The following is a 27749-nucleotide window of genomic DNA, read 5'->3' on the forward strand; positions in this document are numbered from 1 at the left end:
CATAATGGTAAATTTCCAAGATTAATTCATGTTCTAGCATTCCAAACTTCTTTTTCATTTTTAAAAAAAAGTTTCCTAAAGCAGTTATGAAATCCATCTTTACCACTTATTTCCAAATTTAGGATTACTTTTCAAAAATACTATTGTTCCTGCAATAAAAAATCTTTGATTCGTTCTGTTGTTAAATGTTAGTTTGGGTTGTGATCCATCATGTCTGTCTGCAAGCAAATTTTAGATTATTTAAAATATTCATTGGATTTCAGAGTAATTTTGTTTTTGTACAATTTTGATTTCTTTTTTCTTTTAACAAGTACTTTTAGGGGGCAAGTGGATAGCTGAGTGCATTGAAAGCCAGGAGTAAAGACATCCGGAGGGTCTTATGTTCAAATCTGGCTTCAGACACTTCCTAGATATGTGACCCTGAGCAAGTACCAAAACAAACAAATAAAACAAGTATCTTTAAAGGCATCACACTTGAAACATATAATTTATTTAATTTTCTTTTTAAATATAAAAAATTTGTACAAACCTCTTTTGTAGGTTTTCAATAATTGTAGAGGAAATTTTTAAAAGAGAATTGAGTAGGCAAAAACTTTGAAGTTTTATAGGAATATATCAGTAACATCTTATTCTTTATATTTTCTTTGCTTAATCGAAAATGTTGAAAAACAATTGAATTGTTCCTAATATTTTAATTTTTAAAAATTTTAATAGAATATTTTAAATGCTTCATTTATAGTTGATCTTAATTCCTTCTGTAGTTCATTTGTATATAATAGTCTAATAAAGTGTTCATTCCTTTTTACTTAGACTCATAAATTTCACATATTAAAATATGTATTTTATAATATTAGAATTAGAAAGTGCTGTTAGATGTCGTCCTGACTAAGCCCCTTAATTTGTTTTGTTTTTAAAGTTTTATTGATTTAAAAAAATTTTGATATACATCAAATCCCCTTTTCCACAGGCAAAAACTTAAATGCAGGCCTAATTTTCTTAGTAGTTTATTCGAGTGTAATCAAATAATATAATCAGGGATAATTATTCTACTACACTTCATAAAGCTATGAAAGAACTGGTATTATAATATTTGAAATCAAGATCAGCTGGTTACAAAATGTTTACATGAGATGGTCACAATTTGCAAGGATAATTACCCACTGCCAAATCCCTTCATTACATGTGTCATGTCTAATACTGAAGATACTGAAGGTTTTGTTATTTACTTCTTCATTATTACTTCCTTCATCTCATTTTACAGATGAGAAAACTTAGGTGAACAATGTTAAGTGACTTCCTAGAGTCACATAGCTAGTAAGTATCTTAGAACTGATTTGAACTCCAGTTTTTCCTGATTCCAAGCCAAGTGCTCTATCCACAGAACCACCTAGCTGCCTCCTAGGCAAAGAGAGGCTAAGTTACTCGCCTAAGGTCACAGTAAGTAAGTGTCTTGCTTTGGATTTACCAGTTTTCTATTCAATTCTGACTAACTCCAGGGCTGGCACTCTATCCATTATATCACCTACAAGTGTAGCTAGTAAAATTTGTTTTCTATCAAATAACTATTTGTCATTTCCAAATATTAGCAAGTACTGTATTCTTGGGATTGGTTATATTTGTTTTTCAGAAGATGTCAACCTGAGCTCAAGCTGACTTCTGCTAGAAAATTCTTTCATATTTCTTTTACTTACATAGGGAAGCAGTTTTATATTTCTAGTCTTTATCTTTCCCTCATTAAAAGTCTCTTAAACTCTTCTATCCATTGGCAAGAATTCTCATGAGCCACCTTCTTAGGCTCTTCATAAAAAAATGTCTCAAAAGCAATGCCTTCAAAATCTTCTTAATATTTCCAATACTTTTTTCCCTTAAAAATGTATACTAATGCACATCTTAAAGACAGTAGCATGTGTTTCTTCATTTGCCTTCTATATTGCTGAGATTAGCATGCTTTGTAATAAAGACTGATAGTTATGGCTGACTACAGCATTTCCTACTTCCATGTTTATTCTTTTCTTGTGCATTTTTCCCATATCCATAGTCAAGAGGATGCTCTGATTTCTCTTAAAAATACATTTTTTTATGATTTTGCTTATGTAAAGTATGTAGTTGATATTTGAACCATTCTTTAAAAAAAAAAACTAGTTTCCTTTCTGTTCTAGAAGAAAATTTAATGAATGTGTCTCCATATTTCATCAACATCTGATTGCATCTCTGTAAATTGCTCTTTGACTGATACAACCTGTGACTCCTGTGTGCTTTTATTGATCTTTGAGAATGACCAGAAAATTCCTTACTATACTGCCAGTCTGATCAGGAGGCTTTCTCAATGTAGGTACACTGGTCCACAGGTAACAAATATACTGTCAGTTGTGAGGCCATATTTAAAATCTTTCTTTTGAATTTATGCTCCATTTTCATTGTCTTTTAAGAACACAAGCGTAGCCCCATATTCTGATAGAGCTTTTGGTAGACATTCCTCACATAAATTAAAAAGAATATTTGTATATCCTGAGAAAGTTGAGTATTATTGTAGGATGATCAATTGAAAGGAAAATTTTTCTTTTGTTTATGAATAGAAGAGACCTGAGAATGTTTATGAGAAGTGGATAAGTCATAATTGGAGAGGAAAATACTGAAATTGACAGAAAGTATGATCAAAGAATCAGGTACCTAGAGTGGTTGGTATCAAGGACACATGGAAATCAATTAGTTTGGACGTGTATGAGTCATCTAACACTAGAGCAGAAGAGAAGTCTCAGTGAGGAGAAATCAAGTGATCTCAAGTTATTTCTAGTAAGTTACTAAAACTTGCTGCTATGTGACAGGCAGTGTCATGGGTCACAGTGCTACATGCTGGAAGAATAGAAACAGAGACAAAAAGACAGTCTTTTGCCCTCAAGAAGCTTATAATCTTTGGCTAGACAAACCATGTACATGTCTATTGAATAGGGACAGTGTTAATGTGACTAGGCTTGCTCTTGGAAGATCATTTTTTGATGGCTAAATGAAGAATGTACTAGAGACTTGGGGCAGGAAAAGCAACCAGGAGGGTATTGCAGTTGTCCAGGTGTAAGGAGCTGAGAGTATTGGGGCAGAATTTTTTAAAGAAATGTTACAAATGTGAAATTGACAGGACAAAGGTAAGCATAAGATCTGACATGGGATGAGAGAGTAAGGAGTTGAGGTGTGTGCAACTGAAGGACTTGGAGTAAAGTGGTGCCCTCAATAGTAATTAGGAACTATTCTTTGCATATGGATTTTAGTCCCTGCTTAATTGCTTAATTTCCAGCTGACTTTCTTCACCTAGATGTCTCATAGGTGCTTCATAATGAATTTGTCTGAAACAAGGGCTTATTTTTTTTCTCACTTATTTGCTGTTCCTCCTAACTTTTGCCTCATTTTTGTTAATGATACCATCATCCCAGTAACCCAAATTCAAAATTGTTTTTGATGTCTTGAAACAAAATATACAATATGGGACTGGAATTAAATAATGTATTACAAAATCAAATATCATTTAAGCATTTTAGTGTTTTAAATTATCATTTTTTGATTGTTTTACTTATTACTCATTTAAATGAATGATCAAAGATTTATTTTTAAACGTTGGGATGCTACTATAATTTTTAGATTCATATTCCAGTATACCTTTAGGTCAATTACTAATTGTTTGGGGGGGAGGTTAATGTAAAGGTGTATATATAGACTTGTTGGTTTTTTTATGTTCACCTTCCATCCTAGAATCAATACTGGGTTGTATTCCAGGCAGAAGAGTGGTCAAACTTGGCAATAGCAATTTAAGTGACTTGGTTTGGGTCACACAGCTAGGAAGTATCTGAGGTCAGGTTTTAACCCAGAACCTTATTTCTAGGGCTGGTTCTCATTCCACTGAGCCATCTAGCTGCCCCTATATATATATTATGATTTTATTCATATAATAAATTCATAGTGTGGAAATTCTATCCACTTAAACAGATCTACAACTACTTTAGTTTTTAAAATCTTAGAAAGTTTCCTGTGGCTTTGTAGACTTCACTAACAGCTGAGCTGAAATGTGTCAGATGCTTAACGTAAACCCTGGTCTTCCTGATTTATAATTGGTCATTTATCCATTATGCCACACAATCTCTCTTGTATAAAATATGTGAACTAATATAGGTTTTTTAAGTTTTTTTACACATATCACAAAAACAGAAGGGGAGACTTAGAGCAAATAGATATAAAGACAAATGAGGCAAACATGAACCAATGAGAAGAAATTTAGAACTAAGAAAACAGAATCACAGACTATCATTATTGAAGAAATCTACTATTAAAAATAGGATTATACTTATGATAGTGGCTGACTTTTTTGGTTGAAGGACCAGTTTCCCTGAAATTGAGGAATCCTCATTATTTCACAGAATTACTAAGCCATTTTATAATTTGATTTAAAAAATGAGTTCTGTTTTAATGAAATCCTAAATAAGGCCTATGAAAATTTTTTTGTTACATTGGAATTCATTTATAATCAGGGCCCTGCTATTGTTATTTGAACCATTGAGAAAGGCAATTCAACTTAACTCTAGCTATTTTTCTGAGTCCTAATAAAGATACTATTTTCTACATTTCATAGCCACATTATTTTGCAAAAAAATCTGTAAAATTTGCGAATGAATTTAATTCCATTTAGATAAAATAATATAATCTAAACTGTCCTAGTGTAGATTGGTTATAATGCTGTTTTATATATATATATATATATATATATATATATATATATAAAATAATACTATTTTTAATACTTAATATAAGTCCAAAGTGAGCTCATTAATTACTAATTCTACTAATTCTAGAAAATTGTATTGACATGATTCTAATGTACTTTGTTTTTTATATGAGCTATAAAAATTAATGAGTTCCAATATGCATACTTGATACATAAGAAACAAATGAAAGAGAGAAACTACATTTTGCCAATTTTTCACATAATCTGCTTCTTTTACTAGCCTTCATATCCCAGAATTTGAAATAAAAATATTAAAATTTTTGTTTTTTTAATTTTTGTTTTATTTTAACATTTGTTTATTTAAATCACTTTGATGTGATCAGAGATCCTTTTAAATGTTCTAATAATTAATGTCTACTGGAAATTTAGCGTCTTAGACCTTTGCAGTACAATGTCACTTTCGTTTTAAGATTAAAATGATAAAAGCTGTTCTCTAAACTAATTTGTAGTAATAATAAGAATAATGTAGCTTAAAATGAACTTTGGACAAAATGCATTTCCTCATCCAATATAGCTTTTTTAAGGCTCACAAATACAAAAGAAAAAACATTTTTATAAAACATTATTTGAGCCAACTATAAACTTCAGTTTTTATTTAGTTACTTGGGTACCAAAAAAAAAAATCAACCCTCTTACTTCCTTGTTTCCTGCAGATGTGGCTTAAGTGAGCACTGGGTTTTCTTTGAAAATATGTATGAGTATGCATATACACATGTTCCTATGCACACAAATAATCTTCATGTGCAAAGTAAAGAAACTGCAGTTTGAAATAAATTTTAGTGGTTAAACTTCCTAAAATAAAGACAGCATAAAAATGAGTTGAATCATTATCCTACCCAGACTAATGGTTAAAAAAAAATTATAATTCTTCCTGCTGGACAGTAGAGGTTGTCATTGACTCTTTTGAAGAAAGTTCACACTTCTATCCCTGCCAAGAAATCCTCCTAATATTTTGACATCCATGGGGTCTACCAATTCTTGCCAACTTCCTTCTCTAGCCAAGATTCTGATGATCTAGCATTGGCTTAGCAGGGAAGCCCTAAAATAGAAATTATTGGTGGGAATTTGGCCTAAGAGGTTGCATTCAAGGACAAGGAAAGGAAGAAGATAAAACATTTGTAATAACTATATTTGAGCAGAAGTCACTATCTGAAAATTTTCTTTGCTGTTCTCATGTAAACTGAATAACTGGAGTAGATGTATATTTTTTTCCTTTAGTAAAACTTCAGTATCCTAAAAGTCTTATTTGATAATTAGGTAAATCTTTTTCAGATGATATTTAAGATGATTATTCTAGGTGAAAAATCCTATTTGTTAAACATTCTCTGTATATTATTAAATATTGCACCTCCATTGTTTTTGTCAATATTAAATGAGAATGATAAAAATTTTAAATTTATAACAGGACAGTTTGAATTCCAATTTCTAACAACAGAGGTAGAGCTACATTTTCACTGAGGTTAGCTAATGAATAAAATCTCCTAAATATGTTTGTTTATTACTATAGGCATTTTCCATTTATCTACAAGAATCCTTATTTCAGAGAATTATAAACAAAAGAATGTTAATTACTACCTTCAGTAAGAGTGAGGTGTTATTAATGTATTTATGCCAAACAATATGAAGACTTCCTAACAGCTTGATTACTACTTTTCAAATAATGGCCCAAAATGAAATTCTCATCATTTAAATTTAATTTCATAATTTCAGTTAAGAGTTATGTCAGCTAAATATTTTATTAGTTTCATATATTTGTTTCCAGCTTTTCAAATAATTCTTCAGTTACATATCTTAAAATATGTTAAGTCTTTATCTAAATGGAAGCAATTTTCCTTTCATGTAATATCCTTAGTTTTATGTAACCTGAACTATTATTTAAAAAAAAGAAAGAAAGAAAAAACTAATTGTTTGAAAAGCATGCAGTGCCATTGATTTTTTTTACCTGGAGCCACAGTCAGTTTCATCATTTGAAAATATTGATCACAGTGTAGAAAACAATGGTAGTGAATAGATCCCAGGGTTAAAAATGTATTGGTAATTTTACAGTACATTTGTTTAGTAATGTTCTTTCAATACTATCTAAAATATCATTTCAGCCATACATTTAGGTACATATTCAGGAACTTAAGAAAACATATTTTAATGCAAGTTTGGTTGTAAATAAAATATATATCAAATATGTACCTTTAGCAAGATGTCTATGGCATTGCCAGCTATTTGTCTTGTTAATGTGAGCATATTCTTGCATATTTTCTAACAAAAAAGGGCATAATTATCCAAATCTGCTTCAGCCTCCCTGGTCTTTTATCTGTGTAAATCTCATCTTATCTGCCCATCTTCTCTTAATTTGATTCCATTCACTGGGTTTCCAGGTGCATTTCACCTTCAATAATGTTGTACTCTGAGTCAGACACTTACCCCTAGGATTTTCCTTATAGCCTTCAAAGACACTACATTGTCTTTTTTGTATATTGTATATTAAATATTATTAAACATTCTTGGATGTTCTGTTTTTTCTTAAATATATAACTATTGCAGGAATATCTTGTTAAAGTGTAGTGTATATATACACAAAAACAATAACAAAAAGATTAAGCATTGTCCCAATGATTCCTAACATGGCTAAAATAGATTCTTCTTTTTCCTCTTTCTCCTCTTGCCTTTTTACATCTTCTACTGTAGTGATAGCAGAGGTACCCATTTTTCGAGTAAATATCTTCACCAATGTTTTGACAGCTAGCTAGAGAAAAAGAAAGAGAAAATGAATCTGTTTTCTTAAAGAAGTCATTTTGAACTTTTTATATAAATGCATTTAGCATTTTATATGTATTGCCTTTCTGTAGTTTATTAAGAGTAAGTTAATTTTAATTGTTCGGCATACAGCTATCTTTGTATTTTTGTGTTGATCACATTGATATTTTATACATCTGTGTTCTGTTCACCTTTAGAGGAAATAGCATTTTAAAAATATCAAAATGTTGCTTTAAAGTTCTATAGAAATATAAATGGTCATTTGATTTCACGGTTCTTATCACAAAACTGTAGTATAAAATGTTTGCATTTTTGAAATTTTAAGTATATTTTTGTTTCCCAGTAAATATAATAGCTAAATTAGCATGATTTGCTCCAAATATAATTTTGTTAACTTTTAAGTAGGTAAGAGTGTGAGATTTAGCCTTTGTAAACTTGATTTTATTATTATTTTTTAAGTTTTTTTCCTGACTTTAAAACACTTACTTGCTTCTTAGTTCCTAGGTTTAGTAATGTATTTGACCATTTCAAGCATTACTACTAGAATTACTTTATTTATTGCACCTTTGAAAATTGACAGTTTTCATCGCCAAAAGTTATAATACTAAGTTTTTCCAGCCTAATTTAATTCAACTGCCAACCTCAATACTGAAATGTTAAAAATTATCATTCCTTACCCTACATTTCATCAGGAATAAAATCTCATCAGACATGCTGCTTAATCCATGATAATGATGAACCAACCTCTTATCTTCATAGAGAGATGATTTTTATGTTCAGAGAAAAGGAAAATGTGTATACAGAAAGGAATTCCTTTGTAAAGAATTTTATTATTAAAAAAATGTAAAAAGCTTTCAATCTCGTCAAAGACATAGACCTTATATATCAGTAATCCATTGTGAAATTCATTGTAGCCTTTCAGTATGAAAAGAGAAACTCTTATTCAGTATCAATCCACATTGTAAACATATTCCATTTTCAGTGGTAAAATTCTTTTCATTTTAAGTCCCATATTTGTTGTTCCCAGATTGTTGAATCTGGGAAATAATATTTGCCATTCACATTTCACATGCTCAGCGGAAAAATAATGTTGCTATTCTTGTTTGTCGTCCTTTCTCTCTGCTTTCTTTTCAGACGAGCCTTTTAACAATTGTATTCCTTTCCAGCCCTCCGAAAAAGCCTTTTTCCCCTTGAAATGCTGTAGCTCCAAATGCAGAAAGCTGAATATTTGATTAAATTTTCTAGCTTTAGTTCAGACTTCTGAAAGGAGAGTACTAGTTTTATTATCATAATTATAAAATATCACACACCTGCATTTTTGCAGCCTTTTGTGATAATTTCAAAGTATTCTTCAAGCATTGCATGATTTACCAGCCAGGCACATCCCAGGAATAGGAGGACAGTGGCTTCAGTTGCTTACTGTAGTGAGCTGTGACATTGATTAAACATGCACTTGGCACTTGCTGAATAAAGAGCTACAAGCCACCCTTGCAGACAGTGAGTTGCATAACAATGTATGATGGCTCTGCTATTTCATTGTCAGGCCAGGCACATTTTAATCCTCTAACAATACCAAAGAGTGCCATGTGGAAGGGAGCTGAGTTAACTATACGTTTTCTGATGAAGCATATGACAAATGCTGACAGCTTTGTTTGACAGGCAATTTCTCATGATAGTATTAAAATTGTCTTTCCTTTTTTATTCACTCATTGTCTATATCATGCATACTTCAGCATGGGAAGAGAAGTAATTTAATGCAAAAATATGAATGTTCTCAATACAACTCCCTCTCCAACATAATACATTTGGCCTTTCCATTTTCATAATATTTTGACATAACTTTTCTCTGTCTGTCTCTGTCTGTCTGTCTGTCTGTCTGTCTCTCTCTCTCTGTCTGTCTCTGTCTCTCTCTCTCTGTCTCTCTCTGTCTCTCTGTCTCTGTCTCTGTCTCTCTCTCTCTGTCTCTCTCTCTCTGTCTCTCTCTCTCTCTCTCTCTCTCTCTCTCTCTCTCTCTCTCTCTCTCTCTCTCTCTCTCTCTCACGCTCTCTTGCTCTTGCTCTCTCTTCCCCGAATTCAATGCAAGGAAGATCTAGGTTCAAATCTTCCCTGTCAAATTGGAGGAGTGAATTTGATGGCCTTTCAAGTCTCTGAAAGTTATAAATCTCTGAATATGGTTTCTCTTCATAGCTAGATTTCTGCAGTCAAGACTTGTAACTTTTTGTATGGTTTAAATATTTAATCATGTATCTCACAATATTCGTGCAAAAAAATTAAAAGCTATTGGCCAGATGTTGGTACAATTTGGAACTGATTTAATGGCCAAATTGAAAAATACTTTATTCAGTGTCATTGTGGGAGAAGACCTTCAATAATGTCTCCCCTGATGTATGTGACTGTCCCTGAGTTATTTAACTTTTCTATCTTAGTGTCTTTGGGTAAAGGCATCAGATTTTTGCATGAAATAAAACTTAGGAGGATTAGTAAGCATACTGAATGACAAAATCTGAAATAACTTAGGCTCAGAGACTAAATCCTAAGGAGATGAAATTTAATAAAGGTTAATATTGTCTTATATTTGTGATTAGGGTGTGTAGGAGGTAACAAAGTATAATGTACTGCTTGAAAAATAGATTGGGGGCATGATTGTGAAAGTATAAATCTCAAATTCTTCAGATTTGTTTGTGATTCTAAAATCATACCTAATCACTATGTCTATAAGATTTTAAAGTCTTTCTACCTTATCTCTAATTATATATGTTATCTTGGTAATCTTGTACTTGTTTTTCTGATTCTACTTATTTTCATTTTCATTGGTCTTTTTGTTTTTTCCCTCTGAAATCTACAGTCATTTCTTATGGCTCATGAGCATTCCATTTTGTTAGACCAGTTATTATATTAGTACAGCCTTTTCTCAATCACTGAATGGTCTTTTTCCTTCTCATTTTTTGCTTCTATAAAAAGTGCTGCTTTGCATTTCTGTATATATAGGCAACCTTTCTCTTTGTCTTTGATCTTATTATCTGGAAGAAAGTTCCATTATATACCTACATTAGGATGGGCCACAGTGCTTCAGTTATATTCATGGCCAAGTGCATTAACAGATAGACAGCAATTAAATGGGGAGGGATTCACATGCAGCCTCCCTTATCATGACTTTCCTAAAGGTAGTGTTCAGGGTAGGTGTTCCATTTGAAGATCCAAATCTGCAGGGTCTGTATTTTATATGGATCTTTCATTCAGAGGAGATGATGTGGCAGCTACTATGAGATAATGGAATCAAGGAACATGGACAGTTAGTAAAGTTCGATAGGTTAACCAAGAAGACTTTTTTCTAAGTGCTCTACAGAGCAGGAACCATAATCACTCTCAAGATATGGAATTTGATATTTTAACTATGCCACAACAATCAGCTGTAGGTAGAACTTCAGCAATCAATTATATTACTACAATTGGTTTCTGTTAAGTCTTAAGTGTATCAGCATTATGTCATGGGAGATTAGGTCCAAGGACTCCTCTGGCTATCTGACTTCATTGGAGTTTATGCCTAATAGTGGTATTGGTAAGCCAAAGCATATTTACAATTTAGTGACATTTTTTAAAACTACAATCCCAAAACAGTTGGGCCAGTTCAAAGTACCATGAACAATGCATGCGTCTCTTCTTACAGCCCTTCCAACATTCTCATCTCATGTTACATTTGCCACCCACCTCCTTTTCTAATTATATATGTATTCACTGATGTAGTATATTTCCTCACTTCTCAAAGGGGGATAGATGAAATCAAAAGCATTTAAAAGTTTACTATTTAACAGGGGTTGTGCTCTCATTATACAAGTATGAACCTACAAAAGTCCCTACCCTCATAGTGCTTATGTTCTAAAGGATGACTCTAGCACATAATGGCCTGATGATGAGGAAGACAAAGCAAGGCTGCTCTTGCAGAAGTCCAGAGATTGAATTGAGCTGAGTGAATGTGTCTGGGGCACCTCTTGAAATGACAGTGCAGGCTAAAGATTCACCAGTCCTAAGAATACCCCTGAATTTAAAGAGTTACAATGGACCTGAACAGTCACTTGATCAAGTACATACTTATCATTCTCCTTTGCAGAGCTCTGTCTTGTTCCCTCTTCTCTTTTCCTTTTATTCTTTATACTATGCTGATGATCTCATGATTTGAGTAACTATCCCAGAGTCCTCTCAGATCTGTTTATTCATCCTTAACAAGTCCAAAATGGAACTCATCCTTTCACTAAAACCTTTCTGTCATTTTGAGTTTTTTATTATTGTGGAAGATAATTGAAAATCATCTTCCTACAACTTTTCAATCCCCCAAACTCATAGCCCTAGTTGTCATCCTCTAATTATTACCATTCAAATCCAATCAGAGGTCAAGTCCTCTTGTTTCTACTTTTCCTAACATCTCTCCTCTGTCATTGCTATTATACTGCAGGCCCTCAGAACCTCATTTCCGTATTATTGCATTAACCAGCTGGTTTGTATCCTTTCCTTGAGTATCTCCCCACTCTAATTTTTCCTTCATTCAGTTGTTTAATTGATGTTCCTAAAATGATCATCTGATCATATCAGTCCCCAATGCAATAAACTACAATGGCTCTCTGTTTTATCTCCAGAATCAAAAATACAGTCCTCTGTTTTGCATTCCAATACGGCCTTCATAACTTGGCTCCTGTCTAACTTGCTATGTACTCTTTAATCCAGAGACAGTTCACGTCCTTGCTGATCCTTACAATAACATTCTGTTTCTCAACATTTTCACTGGTTGTTCTACATATATCTTCCTCATTTCTACTACCTTGCTTCCTTGGCTTCCTTCAAATCTCAGCTAATCTCTAATGAGCCTTCCCCTCCTAATTCGCCCCAGTAAGATTGTGTGTTCCTTGAGAATAGTACTGTAACCCTTTTTCGAATCTTCAGTACTTTTAACTAGTATTAATTTGTAGGCATATTTTTCTGACACTAAACTTATGTTTTCCTCTTTGCAATTTCTACCCCTTGCACCACATTCTGTTGAAACGAAATAACTGGTACCTTTCTTTACAATAATACTTCAGAGACTTAATTAAAGAGAATTTTTGTAACATCCCTGAGTTTTTAGGCTAAATTTTTTCAATTCTTTCATATAATCCTCACATAGAGAGATTCAAAAGTCTTTCACCATCCTGGTTTCACTCCTGAATCTTATAAATGTCCTTCCTCAATTACATTACCTTGAACTGAACACAGAATTCCATATATGGTAGGCAGAGAACTGAATACAGTAAAGATGATCACTTTCTTATTTCTGGAAATATGCCTTTCTTAATGTACCCCATATCACATTTGGGGGAAGCTTGTTTTGTTTTTTTTGGCAGATGTTGATACATGCAAATTGTCAATGACTTACATGTTTATTAGGATCATGTACATTCTTTGTAACCATGTAGATGATATTTAGATATTTCATGTGTATTTGGTTCTAGAAGGTTTGGGTATAATGAAAGAGATATGGTGTTAGTACTAGAAATATTACCTGAAATGAGTCACATTTCAATTAAAAGGACAGGTTGTATAAAGACACAGAGATGAGAGTTGGACTGTTAGCTGTGAGGAGGAGCAAGTATCTTCCAAGGAGGGGAGGAATATGTAAGGAAGCTTCAGCCAGATTATGACAGAATATAAATGCCCAAAAGAGGATTCCATATTTTAACCACAAGGTATTAGGAAGCTGCTGTAGCTTTTTGAGCAGAGGAGAGATATGGTCACACAATGCTTTAGGAATATCACTTTAGCATTTTTATACAATGAATTTGAGAGTGAATGCTATTATTGTAGTCCACCTAAGAGGTAAGCAGGGCTTAAATTAGAATGGTGGTTCTATATGTTGAACAAAAAGGATAAATATATATATCATTTTTTGGGGGGATATATATGTTGAACAAAAAGGATAAATCCAAGAGATTTTTGTGGGTAATTTGAATGGATACATGGAATGAGAGGAAGGAATTATTTTTGATACCAATGCAGTTTATTTGGGCAATTGGAAAGATGAAAGTGACCTTGAGAATTAAGGAAGTTTGACAGAAGTATGGTTATGGTGGAAAAGATACTTATTAGTTTGGGATATGTTGAATTTTAAATGTCTATAGGACATGGAATGGAAAATTTGCACTGTGCAGTTTTTGATGAGGGACTCTGGATCCAAAAAGAAAGGGAGGGTGTGTGTGTGTGTCTGTCTGTGTGTCTGAAAGAAGGTAGGGAAAATTCTACAATTATTCTGACTTGAGTCCACCATAAATTTTTGTTATTCAACCTCAACCAGGCCTTCCCTGCTGCTAAGCAGCCCTTCAGAACTTGCCTTGTCAACATCCCACTCTCCAAGCCAGCAGCTCTTCCATACCTTTTCTTTCTTTTTTTTTTCCAGATCTCCTATGACTCCCTCTCCTCCATCCTCTCACCTGAGAGTCTTGCTTCATATTTTACAGGGAAAAAAATGAGACCATTCAATATGGAATTTCCTCCTCTCACTCATTTATCATTCAGATCCCTTCTTCCCCTCCCCTCCTTTACCCTTTTATATATGTGAAGTAGAATTATTCCATTCCGACCCTAATTTCTCTGCCTCCTCAAGTAATCCCATTCCATTTTATCCATTCCAAAAGATTGCTCCCTATGTCATCTATCACCAATGAACAGACTCATGTCTCCCAAATCCTGAACGATTTCTTATTTGATTCTTCCATCCTCAGTAACTGTCACCCTGTATCTGTTCTGCCCTCTGTCTCTAAATTCCTTGAAAAAATCATCAACAATAGGTGCCTTTACTTTTAATTTTCTCAATCTTCTTAACCCCTTGTTAGCCAGCTTCCAGCCTTATCATTCCACAGAAAAAGCTTTCCAGTTACCAATGATCTCTTAATCTCCAAATCCAATGGCCTTTTCCCAGTCCTCGCTCTCTTCAGTATGTGTTTGACACTTTTAATCACTTTTGGCTCTAAGTTTTCAACATACCAGCTTCCACTCTTTTCTGATTGCTCCTATACTAGAGCCTCTTCCAAATCATACCCTTTAACTGTTGGTGTCTCACAGAATTTTCTTTGCCCCTTCTCCCTCTACATGTCTCCGTGATCTCATCAGCATTCAGGCATTTAATTGCAATCTCAGTTCTGATGATTCTTATCTTGCCCTAACTGCCTTTCAGATAATTCAAACTGAATGTCTGGCACACATCTTAACTTCAGTATGTGCAAAACCAAACTCATTATCTTTACATCTAGACTCTACCCTCTCCTTTCCTATTATCATAGAGGGCAACACCATCTTCACTCTCCTCTCAGACTGAGAACTTAGGAGTAATTCTGGACTCCCAAATATCTGCCCCTCCCAAATATCTAGTCTTTTGCCAATTTTGCCATTGTACCATTTCTTGACTATGTCCCATCTCTCCTCTGAAATTGCCACAACTAGTTTAGGCCCTCATTACCTCACAACTGGAATATTGCAATAGTACAACAATCTTTATCCAGCTACCAAAGTAGTTTTCCTAATAGGCTAATCTGACCATAACACCTCCCTATTAATAAACTCTAGTGAGTAGTCACTGCCCTCAGGAGCCTACATTCTCCTGACATATGTAAAAGTTATATGCAGAGAAGAATGTAATTTGAGAACATTGAGCTTTTTTATTGAAGAAATTTCAAAGGTAGTACAAGGGAAATGGTGTTCTCTTGCTGACACTGCACAAAGCTAAAAATGAAAACTGTTTCCAAACATTATGACATTCAGCTACTTACCATATATTACTTTGTCACCAGATGGGACTTGATCATATGTTACTTGTATATTTATGATTATGCATTTTTTCCTCACTTAAATGAAATATTTTTGAAAGAACCCAATGTCAATAAAAGCAGTGATCATAACATTTTTATAATTAGTAACAGGCTGGCTCTTCATTCCAATTAAATTGATACTTGTAGATACCTGGATGATTTTGGGTTTTGTCACTATTTCTGATGGCTGTGTTTATTATACTGTGCTGATGAGAAGAACATTAATAACAGTTATTTTAAACTCAGAATCACTAGATTTAACTTCAATTCTGAAAAGTATATTTTACTTGCTTTGTTAATTGAAAGATGCTGTAAAGTACTTTGAAAAGTACACACACACACATTTTTTCATAGTCCTTTGAACATTTTTCCACAATTTACTTTAAATTAAAATAGTACTATATCAAGTAAGTTGGTGAAACTAAGGTCCTTTCTTCCAAAGAACATGATATTTGAAGACAAAATTGCTCTTTGTTTAGAATTCCAATGTCTTCCTTGCCTAACCTTATATCAATAAGTTTAAGTTAACATAAAGCATTAGAAATTCCTGCAAAACCTGCTTAACTTCTTTTGGATAATGTGCTGTAAACTCTTAAAAGAATACATAGTAATGTTTAACTGCTGTTGTTATTGACTGATAATTATAAAAATGTGCTTTTTTTTCTCCCTTTAGCAAAGATAATCAATAATACTTTCAAGTTTTTCCCATCTAATTTTAGTTGACATACATATTGAGCTTTTCTTGATATTAATTCATACTTTAGTTTATCTTATTTTGTTTTGTTTGTTTTTGATTATCTGACTTATGTGTTCCTGGCGGCACAAATTCTACCAAGGACAGTAATCTGATTTTGTAGGGGGAAAAATACCTATACCTGCCAAGACCAAAAACTGAAGTTTAGATTACCTCCTTTTTTTAATATTATCTGTGACCCCACTAGCTCTCAGTTCATTAAATGAAAATATGGTTTTAGGTGATATCCCTTGGAGAAAAGGTAGGTTAGGGGGCCAGCAGGGTAGCTCAGGCCTAGAGATGAGACTGGAGATCCTAGGTTCAAATTTGGCCTCTGACACTCTAACACCTCTGACACTTGCCCAGGGCTGTGTGGCCCTGGGCAAGTCACTTAACCCCCCATTTCCTAGCACTCTTTTGCCTTAGAACAAGTATACAATATTGATTCCAAGATAGAAGGTAAGGGTTTTAATAATAAGAAGAAGAAAAGGTAGCTTAATTTTATTTATTCTTTAGATAAATAAGACTGAAAAAAATGTATGTTTTCACATTAGTTGCTTAGTTTCCCAATAGCGTGCTCTTATAAAACTGTTGCAATATTAACATTTTTAATTGCTATATTTAGTATGCATTAAAAACTATTTTGCCAATTTAGTTACCCTGGAATATTACTAGAGAAAACAATAGGGCATATCTAACTTATATTTAATTGTTAAGAAATTTATCATGAACTTTTGTCTGTTGGGAAAAACCATTTTGGTTTAAAAATTGTTTGGCTAGGGCCTTTCACTCAATTCAATAAGTTTTCAACTACAATGTTACCTATTTTCTCACTGTAGGAATTATACATAGTTTTATTATTTCTTTTGAAGTTGATCTGTTTTGTTGCATTTCAATAATTCACTTTTTTTAAACCCTTACCTTCTGTCTTAGAATAACATTGTATTAGTTCCAGGGCAAAAGAACAGTAAGGACTAGGAAATGGGGGTTAAGTGACTTGCTCAGGGTCACATAGCTGGGAAGTGTCTGAGGTCAAATTTGAATCCAGGACCTCCCATCTGTAAGCTTAGCTCTTAAAGTATTTCTCATATCTAAAACAGTGGCTTGACATTGAGAAAATACTTTGCCTAAATTTTGCCAGATTTCTTGTCTAATCTGAATATTCATAAGGCAGTACTATATTGACTCTCTTTTATTGTTCTCCTTTACTAATTTGTAATCTAAACTTCTTGATAATTTTTTATTAGCGTTCTTGGACCTTTAGTTTTATAGTTTGAGAACTGTTGCTTTTGTCTATATAAGTTACTCTCATTCTATCATCTTATCTGTTCCTGGGGCTTTAATGACCATTTCTTTTGTAAATAGCTTCTACTCCAGATCCTCCCTCAGAGATTAAATCCTATATTTTCACTATGTCCCTGGTATCCTTCCACCTCAAATACAATAAAAGAATTTATATCACCTTCCCCGTCCCCAGATTTTTTGTCCTTTGTATTGATTTAGAATCTTGAACCCTAGAGACTACATTTCCCCCAATCCCTTTTCCTTTTCCTGTTTGTGAGTCTCCTTATGTGGATGGAGTTTTGAGTTTCTCTTTCTGCCCACGGGGTCTCTCTGGGCTCATACTAGAGGAATGAGCAGCAGCTAGGTGACTGGAGCTGGGGTTTGAAAACTCCCAGCAAAAAAGCAGCTTTTGGTTGCAAACCAGTAGAAGTTTTAAACCGCCAGGCTTCTCAGCTGTACCTGGGCTACCAGCTATAAAGAAAAGGGAAAAAAAACCCTGAGTTCCAGAGTTTCTTCGTGGTCACCAAAAATGTAAAGATTAAAATTAATATTCAATACTCTGAGTATTATTTTCATGCTATTTATTAAATTCGACTTAGAGCAAAGAGGAATTTAAAAAACTACATCCAGGTAAGGAGACGCACAAACAGGAAAAGGAAAAGGGGGTTGTGGGAGTCTCTAGGGTTCAAGATTCTAAATCAATACACCTTCCCCTAATTTCCCTTTTGTGTGGAATGAATTCAGTATATCCACACCCCCACCATACCAGGTTCAAAATCTCATCTTCTACTTTAAGTCCTCCCTGTTGTTCAACTTGGATATAGACATATGCTTTTGTCAAGTCACTTTTCTTGAACCTCCACAGTATTGTGCTTGTCTGACTCCTCCTTACTCAAGACCCTAATCTCTCTTCCATTTGAGTTCCTGGGTTCCTAAGCTATTTTGATCAGTAGCCAGAATCTTTCAATAAATGTTCCTATGTCCATATTCCCATCCCATCCCTTATTAGAAACTTTATCTTCTGTCTTTAAATAGATATTAAGAAGTATTTGTTTTAATGCAGAAGAATGATAAATCTCTAGGCAGTTGGGTCGAAGTGACTTGCTTAGGTGATATGACTAGGAAGTATTGAGATTGGATTTGAACCCAGGACTTCCAGGTCTACAGACCTGGTTCTTTATCCACTGAACTACCTGGCTCTTCTTGCATTTGTCATATTTGTGCATGTAAGAAACAAAATCTGTTAACCAAGTATTTCTCATATCCCTTGAAAAAAATCTCTTACCCTCTGGTGTCCTCTACCTTCTGGTGTCCTCATTTAGATAATTTTAAGACCTCAACTCTAGAGAAACTTAGGAAATTCCCCCTAGATAGAACAGAATAGCTTTCTTTAAGTATTTGAAATAATGTTCTGTGATAGAGTTAATAGATTTTATTCCCTTGGCCCTAGAAACATGGTGGTGAACCTATGTCATGCATGCCAGAGGGTGGCACTCAGAGTCTGTGCAGAGTTTGCTAGAGTTCATTACTATAAAGCCATAGGGACACAGGGCTAGTCTGCTCCCTTCTCTCTCTTCATTCCATCTGAGGACATCACCTACCCCTTTAAAAGGTTCACCACCATTGCCCTAAAACATTAAGAATAAATAGCATATTTACAGGCTTAGTGGGGTTTTTTAATTTTTATCCACTATTGATTAGTTTGAGGTGGTAAGAAAATATTTTATATTCCAAATTCCCACTCACCCTTCCCACATCCATTTATACCATAATATTAGGTATTTCCTTATTGGAAATGTTGCCCCAAAAAAAATGAAAAGGAAAAACACCAAAAAAGTTAAATGGCCTACTTCATTTTGCCTTTAGAATTTATCATTTCACTCTCTGGAAACGCATAGCATTTTTTGTCAAGGTCCTTTGGAATTGTATTGATCAGAGTAGGTATATTTTTCACTGCTGATCATCCTTACCATATTGCTCTTACTTTGTACAATAATCTGGTTCTGCTTACTTTACTTTGTATCAGTTCAAGTGAGTCTTGGATTTTTCTGGAACCATTCTCATCATTTATCTCACATTAGTATTTTTATAATACTATATAACATCATTGGTGTTGCCCTGAGGGCATCTTGAAGCTGTTTTTGAGCCCCCTGTATTAAGATAGAATTCAGAGGGAGGAAGTGCTTGCTTTGGGCAACTGGATAGAGAGATGGGGTATGCAAAAAATGTCCTTGGGCGCCAGGAAGAGGGTGAATGGATCAATTCCCCCATGTCCTGCTGGGGATGACAGGCATGTCAATATTTCACCCACAGTGCTTCATCATGTTCCCCAATTGATGGTCATTTCCCTGAATTTCTTCTTTGCCATCATAAAAGTCCTTATGTAAATATTTTTGTGCAAGTAAATACTTTTTCCTTTTTTTAGATCTCTTAGGGTTATAGACCTAATAGTGGCATTAGTGAATCAGTGTGATAACTTTTTGACTGTAGTTCCAAATAGTTCTTCAGAAGAGTTGTACCAATTCTTAGTCTACCTACAGTGCATTAGTGTCCCCATTTTGCACATCCCCTCCAGCATTTGCTATTTTCCTTTTCTATCATGTTACTAATCTGATATGTGTGAGGTGATATGCCTCCTTTTTAAATTTGCATTTTTCTAATCAGTAGTGATTTAGAGCATTTTTTCAGGTGACTCTTTATAACTTTGATTTCTTCTTCTGAATATTCCTTATCCATATTCTTTTATCATTTTCAGAATAACAGAAAATTGGTAATGATCGCTCTTGACAGACTATGTCCAAAAACCATATCAATACCTCTCCTTTATTCTGGCTGATCCCCTTACTCCCCTCTTCCACTCCACTCCTATTTATAAAATGAGTGCAACAAATGGCTAGGAATATTTACACCATTGAAACCATCCATCATTTTATACCCCAGTTACAGTCAGTCCTATTGCTTCCTATCTTCTACCATTATTCCTATGTCACCACTCACCATTCCTGAGGTTTTCTAAATAGAGTATATTTCCCTGAATACCATTTGCTTATCTATTTTATTTTCCCTTTTAGAAAATAAGCTCCTTGAAGGCAGGGACTATATTTTGTTTTTATATCCTCAGAATTTAATGCAACTCATGGCAACATAGTGTTTAATGAATACTTTTTCTTTCATTTATGCTAGAACATCAAATTAAATTTAATAGAATGAAATTTAATACTTATAAATGAAAAGTTTTACATTTGGTTTAAAAAAAATAGTCTTGGGGGGGCAGCTGGGTAGCTCAGTGGTTTGAGAGCCAGGACTAGAGGCTGTAGGTCCTAGGTTCAAATCTGGCCTCAGACACTTCTCAGTTGTGTGACCCTGGGCAAGTCACTTAACCCCCCATTGCCTAGCCCTTACCACTCTTCTGCCTTGGAATCAATACACAGTATTGGTATGGTATGGGTTTTAAAAAAATAGTCTTGTAACCATTAAATTAGTTCTTCCAACAAAGATAATTTTTAAAGGAGCTATGGGAAGATTGGTATGCTAGGATTCTCATCACAATGTTGAAACTATGAATTGATCCAACCAATCTGGAAAACAATGAGAACTTTACATAAAGTGTCACTAAATTAAGTATATGCTCCAAAAAAGAGGGGCAAGAAAGAGAATGGGAAGCAGAAAGGAAGAGGAAGAAAAGTGAGCAGACTCTTCTGTTCAAAAATTTGTATGGGAACTCAGTCACTTTTAGCAAAGAATGAGAACATTGTGAGTATCTATCATTCAGGGAATGTTTAAGCAAATTATTGTATTTGAATGCAGTGCTATATTATTGTGCTTTAGTAAAATACAGAATCATAAATAGTTGGCGATGGGGCGGGGGGTGGGGTGGTGGTGAACAGGACCTAGAGAATCATTTATGTATATTGGTTTCAAGACAGAAGAGTGGTAAAGACTAGACTATGGAGGTGAAGTGACTTACCCAGAATCATGAAGCCAGGAAGTGTCTGAGGCCAGATTTGAACCTGCGACCTCCCATCTCTGGGACTGACTGAGCAACCCAGCTGCCCACCAACTACAGTATTTTAAAGGAAAACAACTAAGATTGAATGAAGTATTTGAGTGGTTTTCACTTACAAAGAATATTGAGAAGTATCATTAATGCAGTGAACCCAACCAATGGTGAATTATGTTTTATACACCTTGGCAGAAAGAATTTGACATTTTCAGACACAGTCAATATGTGAATTTGTTTTCCCTCACTATTTGATGCAAGGAACACTTATTTAAAGGAGAAAGTTAAGAGAGTTGGAAGGGGAGGAGGAATACTAATTAGTGATAACCTTTTGGGGGGGGGGAAGAAGTGTCACTGATTTTTTTTATGTTTCAAACATGGGAAGCAGATAAGCAAAGCAATGTTGAAATTGACAACATTGAATATATATTTCAAACTATAAATTTTTTATGTACATAGTGGATATTATATTTCTTGCCTTCTTGATATATAGAGGAAGCATGGAGGAAGGGAGAATGTTTGAAACTAAAAATAAAAGTTTTAAACAATACATAGTGTAGAATCAGAGATAAGCACTCTTTTTCCTTCCTTGGTATGACATATATATATATGTGTGTGTGTATATTTGCATGTTCTTTTAATTATTATAAGTAAATTTAAAGGATATAATCTTGCAGCTGTCACATTGCTGCTTTCCTTACACTGTTTGATTCGGAGTGATAAGGAAATTTTCACCCACTGTTGCAGAGTCATTGTGTCCTTCTATCCTCATAACTGCTGCTTGAGTTAGACAGAATGAGTGATATTATCTCTTTTTATGTAGGAGGACACTGACTTACAAAATTTACATAGCTCTGAAGTGGTTAGAGCTGGATTATAGTCTTGTATAATCCATTGCCTTTATGTATAATATTGTAATGATGCTAGCTTTCCTCTCATACATACCTCTGTGAAGGTGTACATCCACGTCTGTGGTGTTGAACTATGTGCTGCATGGAGACCTACATAAAACCTGTGGACATCCTTAAGCTTGTTAAAATATAATTGTTTAACAAAATAAAGTACAACATAGATTATGTTAATTTGTGCTTTTCTTAGTCAATATTCAGCCAACAGGGATCCATTTCTATTTAAGTTAGACACCACTGGTGTTCATCATACTATCCCTCCCTCAGAAATAAGAAAAATGGAGCTCCAGAGTACTCTGGCAACTATCAGATGGTGTGTCCCAGGGTTTCAGGATCTATGTTCTATCTTAGTATCTCTGACCTGTGAGATCTTAATACCATATGTTGGAATAGAATCCAGGGATCTTCTAATCATCCACCTTATTTTATATATGAGGAAACAAAGCTCTAAGAATGGGAAATTACCTGTCCATGGGCAGATAGGATTCAAACTGATATGCCTTGACTTGATAGCTAGTGTTTTTTCCATTGTACCACACAGACTGTCACAAGGTAGTTATATGATTTATTGAGTTATTCCTGTTATTATACAAATAACTGCTATATCAATTTAAAGGACAAGAAAATCAAATTGGGTTAGTATTGTATTGGAAGAGAGTATAGACATGGAATTTGTGCCAGATTTAAAGACTGGATAATTAGGAATGTAAAAAAGAAATGATGTGGGAAAATAGGTAGAGAACAAAAATAACACAAATCACTTTGAGGGGTTACCATTTGGTTAAAGCAAGGAGCTTATAATGAGGTAATTGTGAAGATAATGCTGAAAGGGAAAAAATAATTTGCAAGGTCGTGGCAAGGAATGTGCATATTGGATAACAGCTAAGAAAATTAGCCTTTAACCTGTAGTACTGAGGGTGGAATTGAGGGATAAGACTAAAAGCAGAGATATTCATTATCAGTCTAATATTATTCTAAGTGTGATATATAAGACTAGGAGAATATCACTGCAAATGAAATGTATGGATTTTAGAAATTGTGAATAATAAAATAGATATATACTAGGTGGTTTAGGAGACAGCAGCACAATTTGATTTGCAACAGAAAAAATTCATAGAATTTGGTAATTGGTTAGCCCTAGATGGTAAGAGAAAGAATGCCAAGTGTCCTTATACATAGAAATAAGATAATATAATTTTCAACACAAATTCAATTAACTGAAAGAGCATCCTCAAAAATATTTTTTTTCTCTCTTTATAACATTGGTCTTTTGGATAGGTTCTTTTATGTAACAAATGGTGGCATCACTTTAAGGATATTATTTAAAACATCAGCTGAAATTGTTTTGCGCTTTTATTCATGAACATTTTTACAGTATTTTATGTTCTTAAAATGTCCATTATCTATAAAGTTAATCATTCAGATTGGAGTTTTTAGTATACTATCATTCTTCTAAATTCATAAATGGTACACGTGAAAGATATTTTTACTTTTAAATGTAGTACACAGACATTGACATCATGGTGACCTCAGTTTTCAAGCTACTGAAGGTAAGTAAAGAAAAATGTTTTAATTCCTCTAAGACCGCTATAAATGCAGCATTGTTTTAAACTTGTTCTGATACTGCATGTGTATTTACTTTGCATTTATTTTATTTTCCCACATTATAGTTCTCGATATGGCCAGACATGTTCCTCTCTACCGAGCTCTGCTGGAGTTGCTCCGTGCCATTGCCTCATGCACATCCATGGTGCCCTTATTGTTGCCTCTCTCTGCAGAAAATGGCGAAGAGGAGGAGGAACAATCTGAATCTCAAGCTTCAGTTGGAACATTATTAGCTAAAATGAAGACATGTGTGGATACCTACACTAATCGTTTGAGGTATAATGATGTGTGTTCATGCATTTTGACCTAACATCTAATCCATTATAATTTTATAATTGAAATGATCCAAACTTTCATATATGTGTGTTACAAAGTTTGATATTCCTTAAATTATGTAATATATGGAAGAATTCTCTTCTAATCATCTTTTCCTGTTAAATTGATACCCACAATAATAATCTTTTTTAACTGATTAAGAGCACTCTAAAAAATTATAATTCATTATCTGTTTAATAAGTTAGATCTTAATATTTCATTAAAGTTATAATTTAATAGAAAATTAGCAGGCTTAACCCTGTTTTTAGGCTTTTGGTTTTCTTTAACTGCCAAAAGATTTTGTTCAATTATGACTAATGATTTATTGCTTTTTCATTGACATTCTTAAAAGACACTCTTCCTTGTATTTTCTGTTTTCTGCCTTATTCTTTTAACAAGGTAGAGGTAAAAAGACCCAAGTAAAATCATTTCGTGGAAATGTGCAAATAGTTATTTCATAGTTTTTCCTTTCAGAGAGTAAAAACTTCTCAGATTATCCTGGTTTAGGAGGTTGAGAGTGATGTCATGACATTCTCTTTTCAGTGATTGAATGCCAAATACTGAGGACTATAAATTAGGGTGAAAAAGTGAACCCAAGTGGACATGGTAAGTGAGGATTAAGGGTCTGGAAGGTTAGGAGTTCATATTATTCAAACAGCACTGAAGTAAAATGTAAAAGTTTTCATCATGGTGGTACTGTGAAAGTTTATAACAGGATCTTTTTTGTGGCAATGTAGAGAGTCATTATAACAACAGAATAAAAAAGTATAGTGTGTTGAAGTTAGCTGAATGTCATAAGTTTCAAAAAATCAAGGAAAATAAAAGTTGACTTTTACTTTATACCAATTAAAGATGTATATGTAATTTTAAGAGTTAGTTGTATATACTGTTTACACTAGGTGGATTTTCCTAGTATTTCTATTTTGCATTATATTTTGGTGAGTTTATGTTAATGCAAATCAGGATTTTCAAGATACTTCAAAATTTGCAAAGATGTGGTAGTTTGAATATAATGGAGAGAATATGGTACAGAGGAAAGCACATACTTTGTAGAATAAAAAGATCTGGATTCAAATCCTATCTTCTACCATTATTACCATGATTTTGGACAAGCCTTTATCTATAAAATGATGGGACTAAATTAGTTGCCTTTTGGATTCCTCCCAACTCTAGATCTATGATATTTTGGTACTATGATCCTTTTAAATGTATAGAGCTTGCCATACCCATTGAACTACCAAAAAACTTTTTTTACTGCATTAGAAAAAACCATAACAAAGTTCATTTAGAAGATCAAAAGATCAAGGATATCCAGGAAAATCATTAAGTGTATAGAGCTGCAGAGAATTCACCTTTGCATTCTTTTTCTGTATAATACTTGTATGATGTACCTAGAACGATGGAAACTTTTTCTTTTTAGAATTTCATAAGTATTCATGAAAAAATCAGCTTATCTTTCTATTAGCATTTATTTTCCATAGTTCTTGCTATCTTTCTGGCACAATCCTTTCCCTTATATGTCTTTGATATCTTTCTGTACCTCTTTTGTGTGGATTTTCATTGGTAATATGGTTTAGTCTATATCCACAATTTGCATTTATTTTTATATATGTAACTGTGTGTGTCTGTGTGTAAAATCACTAGGTTAACTCAGTGTACTACCCATATAATTGTATGTCATAATATGGGAAATATGCAACTATTGTTGGTTTTTCTTTGTCTCATGTGAATTTCCAGGGCAGGGTATTTTGGATAGTCTTGATAAAACTTTGTAATGTTCAGGATTGATGATGTTACTAAAAGGGCATCTAGAGGACCTCACCATCAGTAGACCGTCTCATATCCATTTAGACTTTGGAGAAGATATCCTCCTTGACACAAGTAAATATCCTTTGACTAATTTTGTTTATTTATTCCTCACTTATCAGGAGGTTAAAAACTATTTTTACCTCAATTTGTCTCCCTATACCATGAAAGTTTTTAATATATGCTTTTTGATTGATTGAAGGAGTAGATTTGGAGTCATAGAACCTGTCTTCAAGTCCATGTTCTGTTACTACCTGTACAAATTTGGACAATTCTCTCAATTTTTCCCAGCCTTTGTCCTCTCTGCTATAACAAATTAGGACTGGAATAGATGATCACTAAAGTTACATTTCTTTCTCTTCTACCTTTCAATATAATTTTGACATACACATCGTAAAATATCAAGTATCAATAATGCTCCACCTGGTTTTATCCAGTTGAAATATTGTTCTGCAAGCAACAAACACATTCTTAGGGATTTTAAATCTCTTGTGCCAGTTTTGTAACAAGATGCAATCTGCAACCAGCAATGTAACAAGAAGAGAACTATCTGTATATCCTTATATATATATGTATATATATATATTCTTTTTATGTCTGTCAGCTAAGAAGGGCGGTGAATAGAAAGTTCCTCTTTGAGTCAAAATGACTCAATCAAAAATCCTATTCTCACAGATCTTTGTTTTTTCATCTATAAACTGTGAATACTAATAAGTACATCATAAGGCTATTTTGAGGATCAAATGAAATAATTTTAAGTGAAATAATTTTTCATATTTGTCAAGAATAATTAACTTGAGACATGGATCATTCTCATAAAGAAGGGTTGTCATATTTAATTTCTAGCCAAAATTTCTATCATTTGTATTTCCCTTGCACTATTTTGTATTTTTTGGATAGTACTACTCTATATATCATCTTCTATAATATTTTGTAAATCACCTTTCATTCTTCTAAAAACAGTCTTGCTCCTGCTAGAAGATATTTATACAACTGTTAATTTTTGCAGTAAATAGGTATTGCTCTTAGTTCCGTGCCCTTTCATTTGGTGAGGAGATCAAATGTTTGCCATTTAAGATGGTATCTGAAATTTTCTTATCTTTTTTTCCCTTAATGTTTGTTATAATTGTTTTAACATTGGTGTAACTTCTCTAGGAAATAGCAGTAATCTGAGTCACCTATCTTCATTTATTTATTTCCTATTTTTAAAGTCAACAGGTGCTTTAAAGAAGGGAGCACAACATATCATGTTCCCATATTTATAATTTCTTTTAATTTTAAGATTGACCTTAATAGCCAATAGAAGAGCAATAAGAGCTAGGCATTTGGGATTAAGTGACTGTGCCACTAGGTTCATACAGTTAAGAAGTGTCTCGGGCCAGATTTGATCACACGTCCTTCTGAGTCAAGGCCTTGGTATATCCACTGAGGCGCTTAGCTTCCCATATGAACAGCTAGTCATTCTTATCCATTAAGATGCACTCCGTTTCAATTTTTTGTGATGGTGGTAGGTTTTAGCTATGTCCAATATCTTCCACTGTCTTCTATCTTAGAATCAAGCCATTCAATGAAAGGGAAAACATTGCCTCCCAAAACAATCTTTTTGGTTAGATAATCTAAAATGGTCAGTTTTCCATAAAACAAACCTACATTGTTTACTTTGCAGTTCATACTCAGTAACCCCTGGGGCCAAACTGCACATGTCATGTCTAATCTGTCTTTCATGTGACAGTCCTTTAAAAACTTGAAG

General features: G+C 33.6%; 1 protein-coding gene across 19 annotated transcripts in view; it reads left to right on the forward strand.

Moving 5' to 3' along the window:
- The window catches only part of BIRC6 (baculoviral IAP repeat containing 6), a 286722-nt gene that overhangs the window by 199568 nt on the left and 59405 nt on the right, over positions 1–27749 (forward strand). For 18 of the 19 annotated variants that reach the window (XR_458692.3, XM_007476045.3, XM_007476050.3 and 15 more), the window contains one exon: positions 23944–24154. Coding sequence is in view for 17 of the 19 variants with exons in the window: in XM_007476045.3 (XP_007476107.1) it covers positions 23944–24154 (211 nt within the window). In the remaining 2 variants the exon portion in view is untranslated. Of the gene's footprint in view, positions 1–23943; positions 24155–24736; positions 24800–27749 lie in introns of all 19 variants that reach the window. The other variant, XR_008915486.1, reaches the window with a different exon arrangement.

The sequence above is a fragment of the Monodelphis domestica genome, chromosome 1, assembly GCF_027887165.1.
Source record: "Monodelphis domestica isolate mMonDom1 chromosome 1, mMonDom1.pri, whole genome shotgun sequence".
Classification (NCBI taxonomy): domain Eukaryota; kingdom Metazoa; phylum Chordata; class Mammalia; order Didelphimorphia; family Didelphidae; genus Monodelphis; species Monodelphis domestica.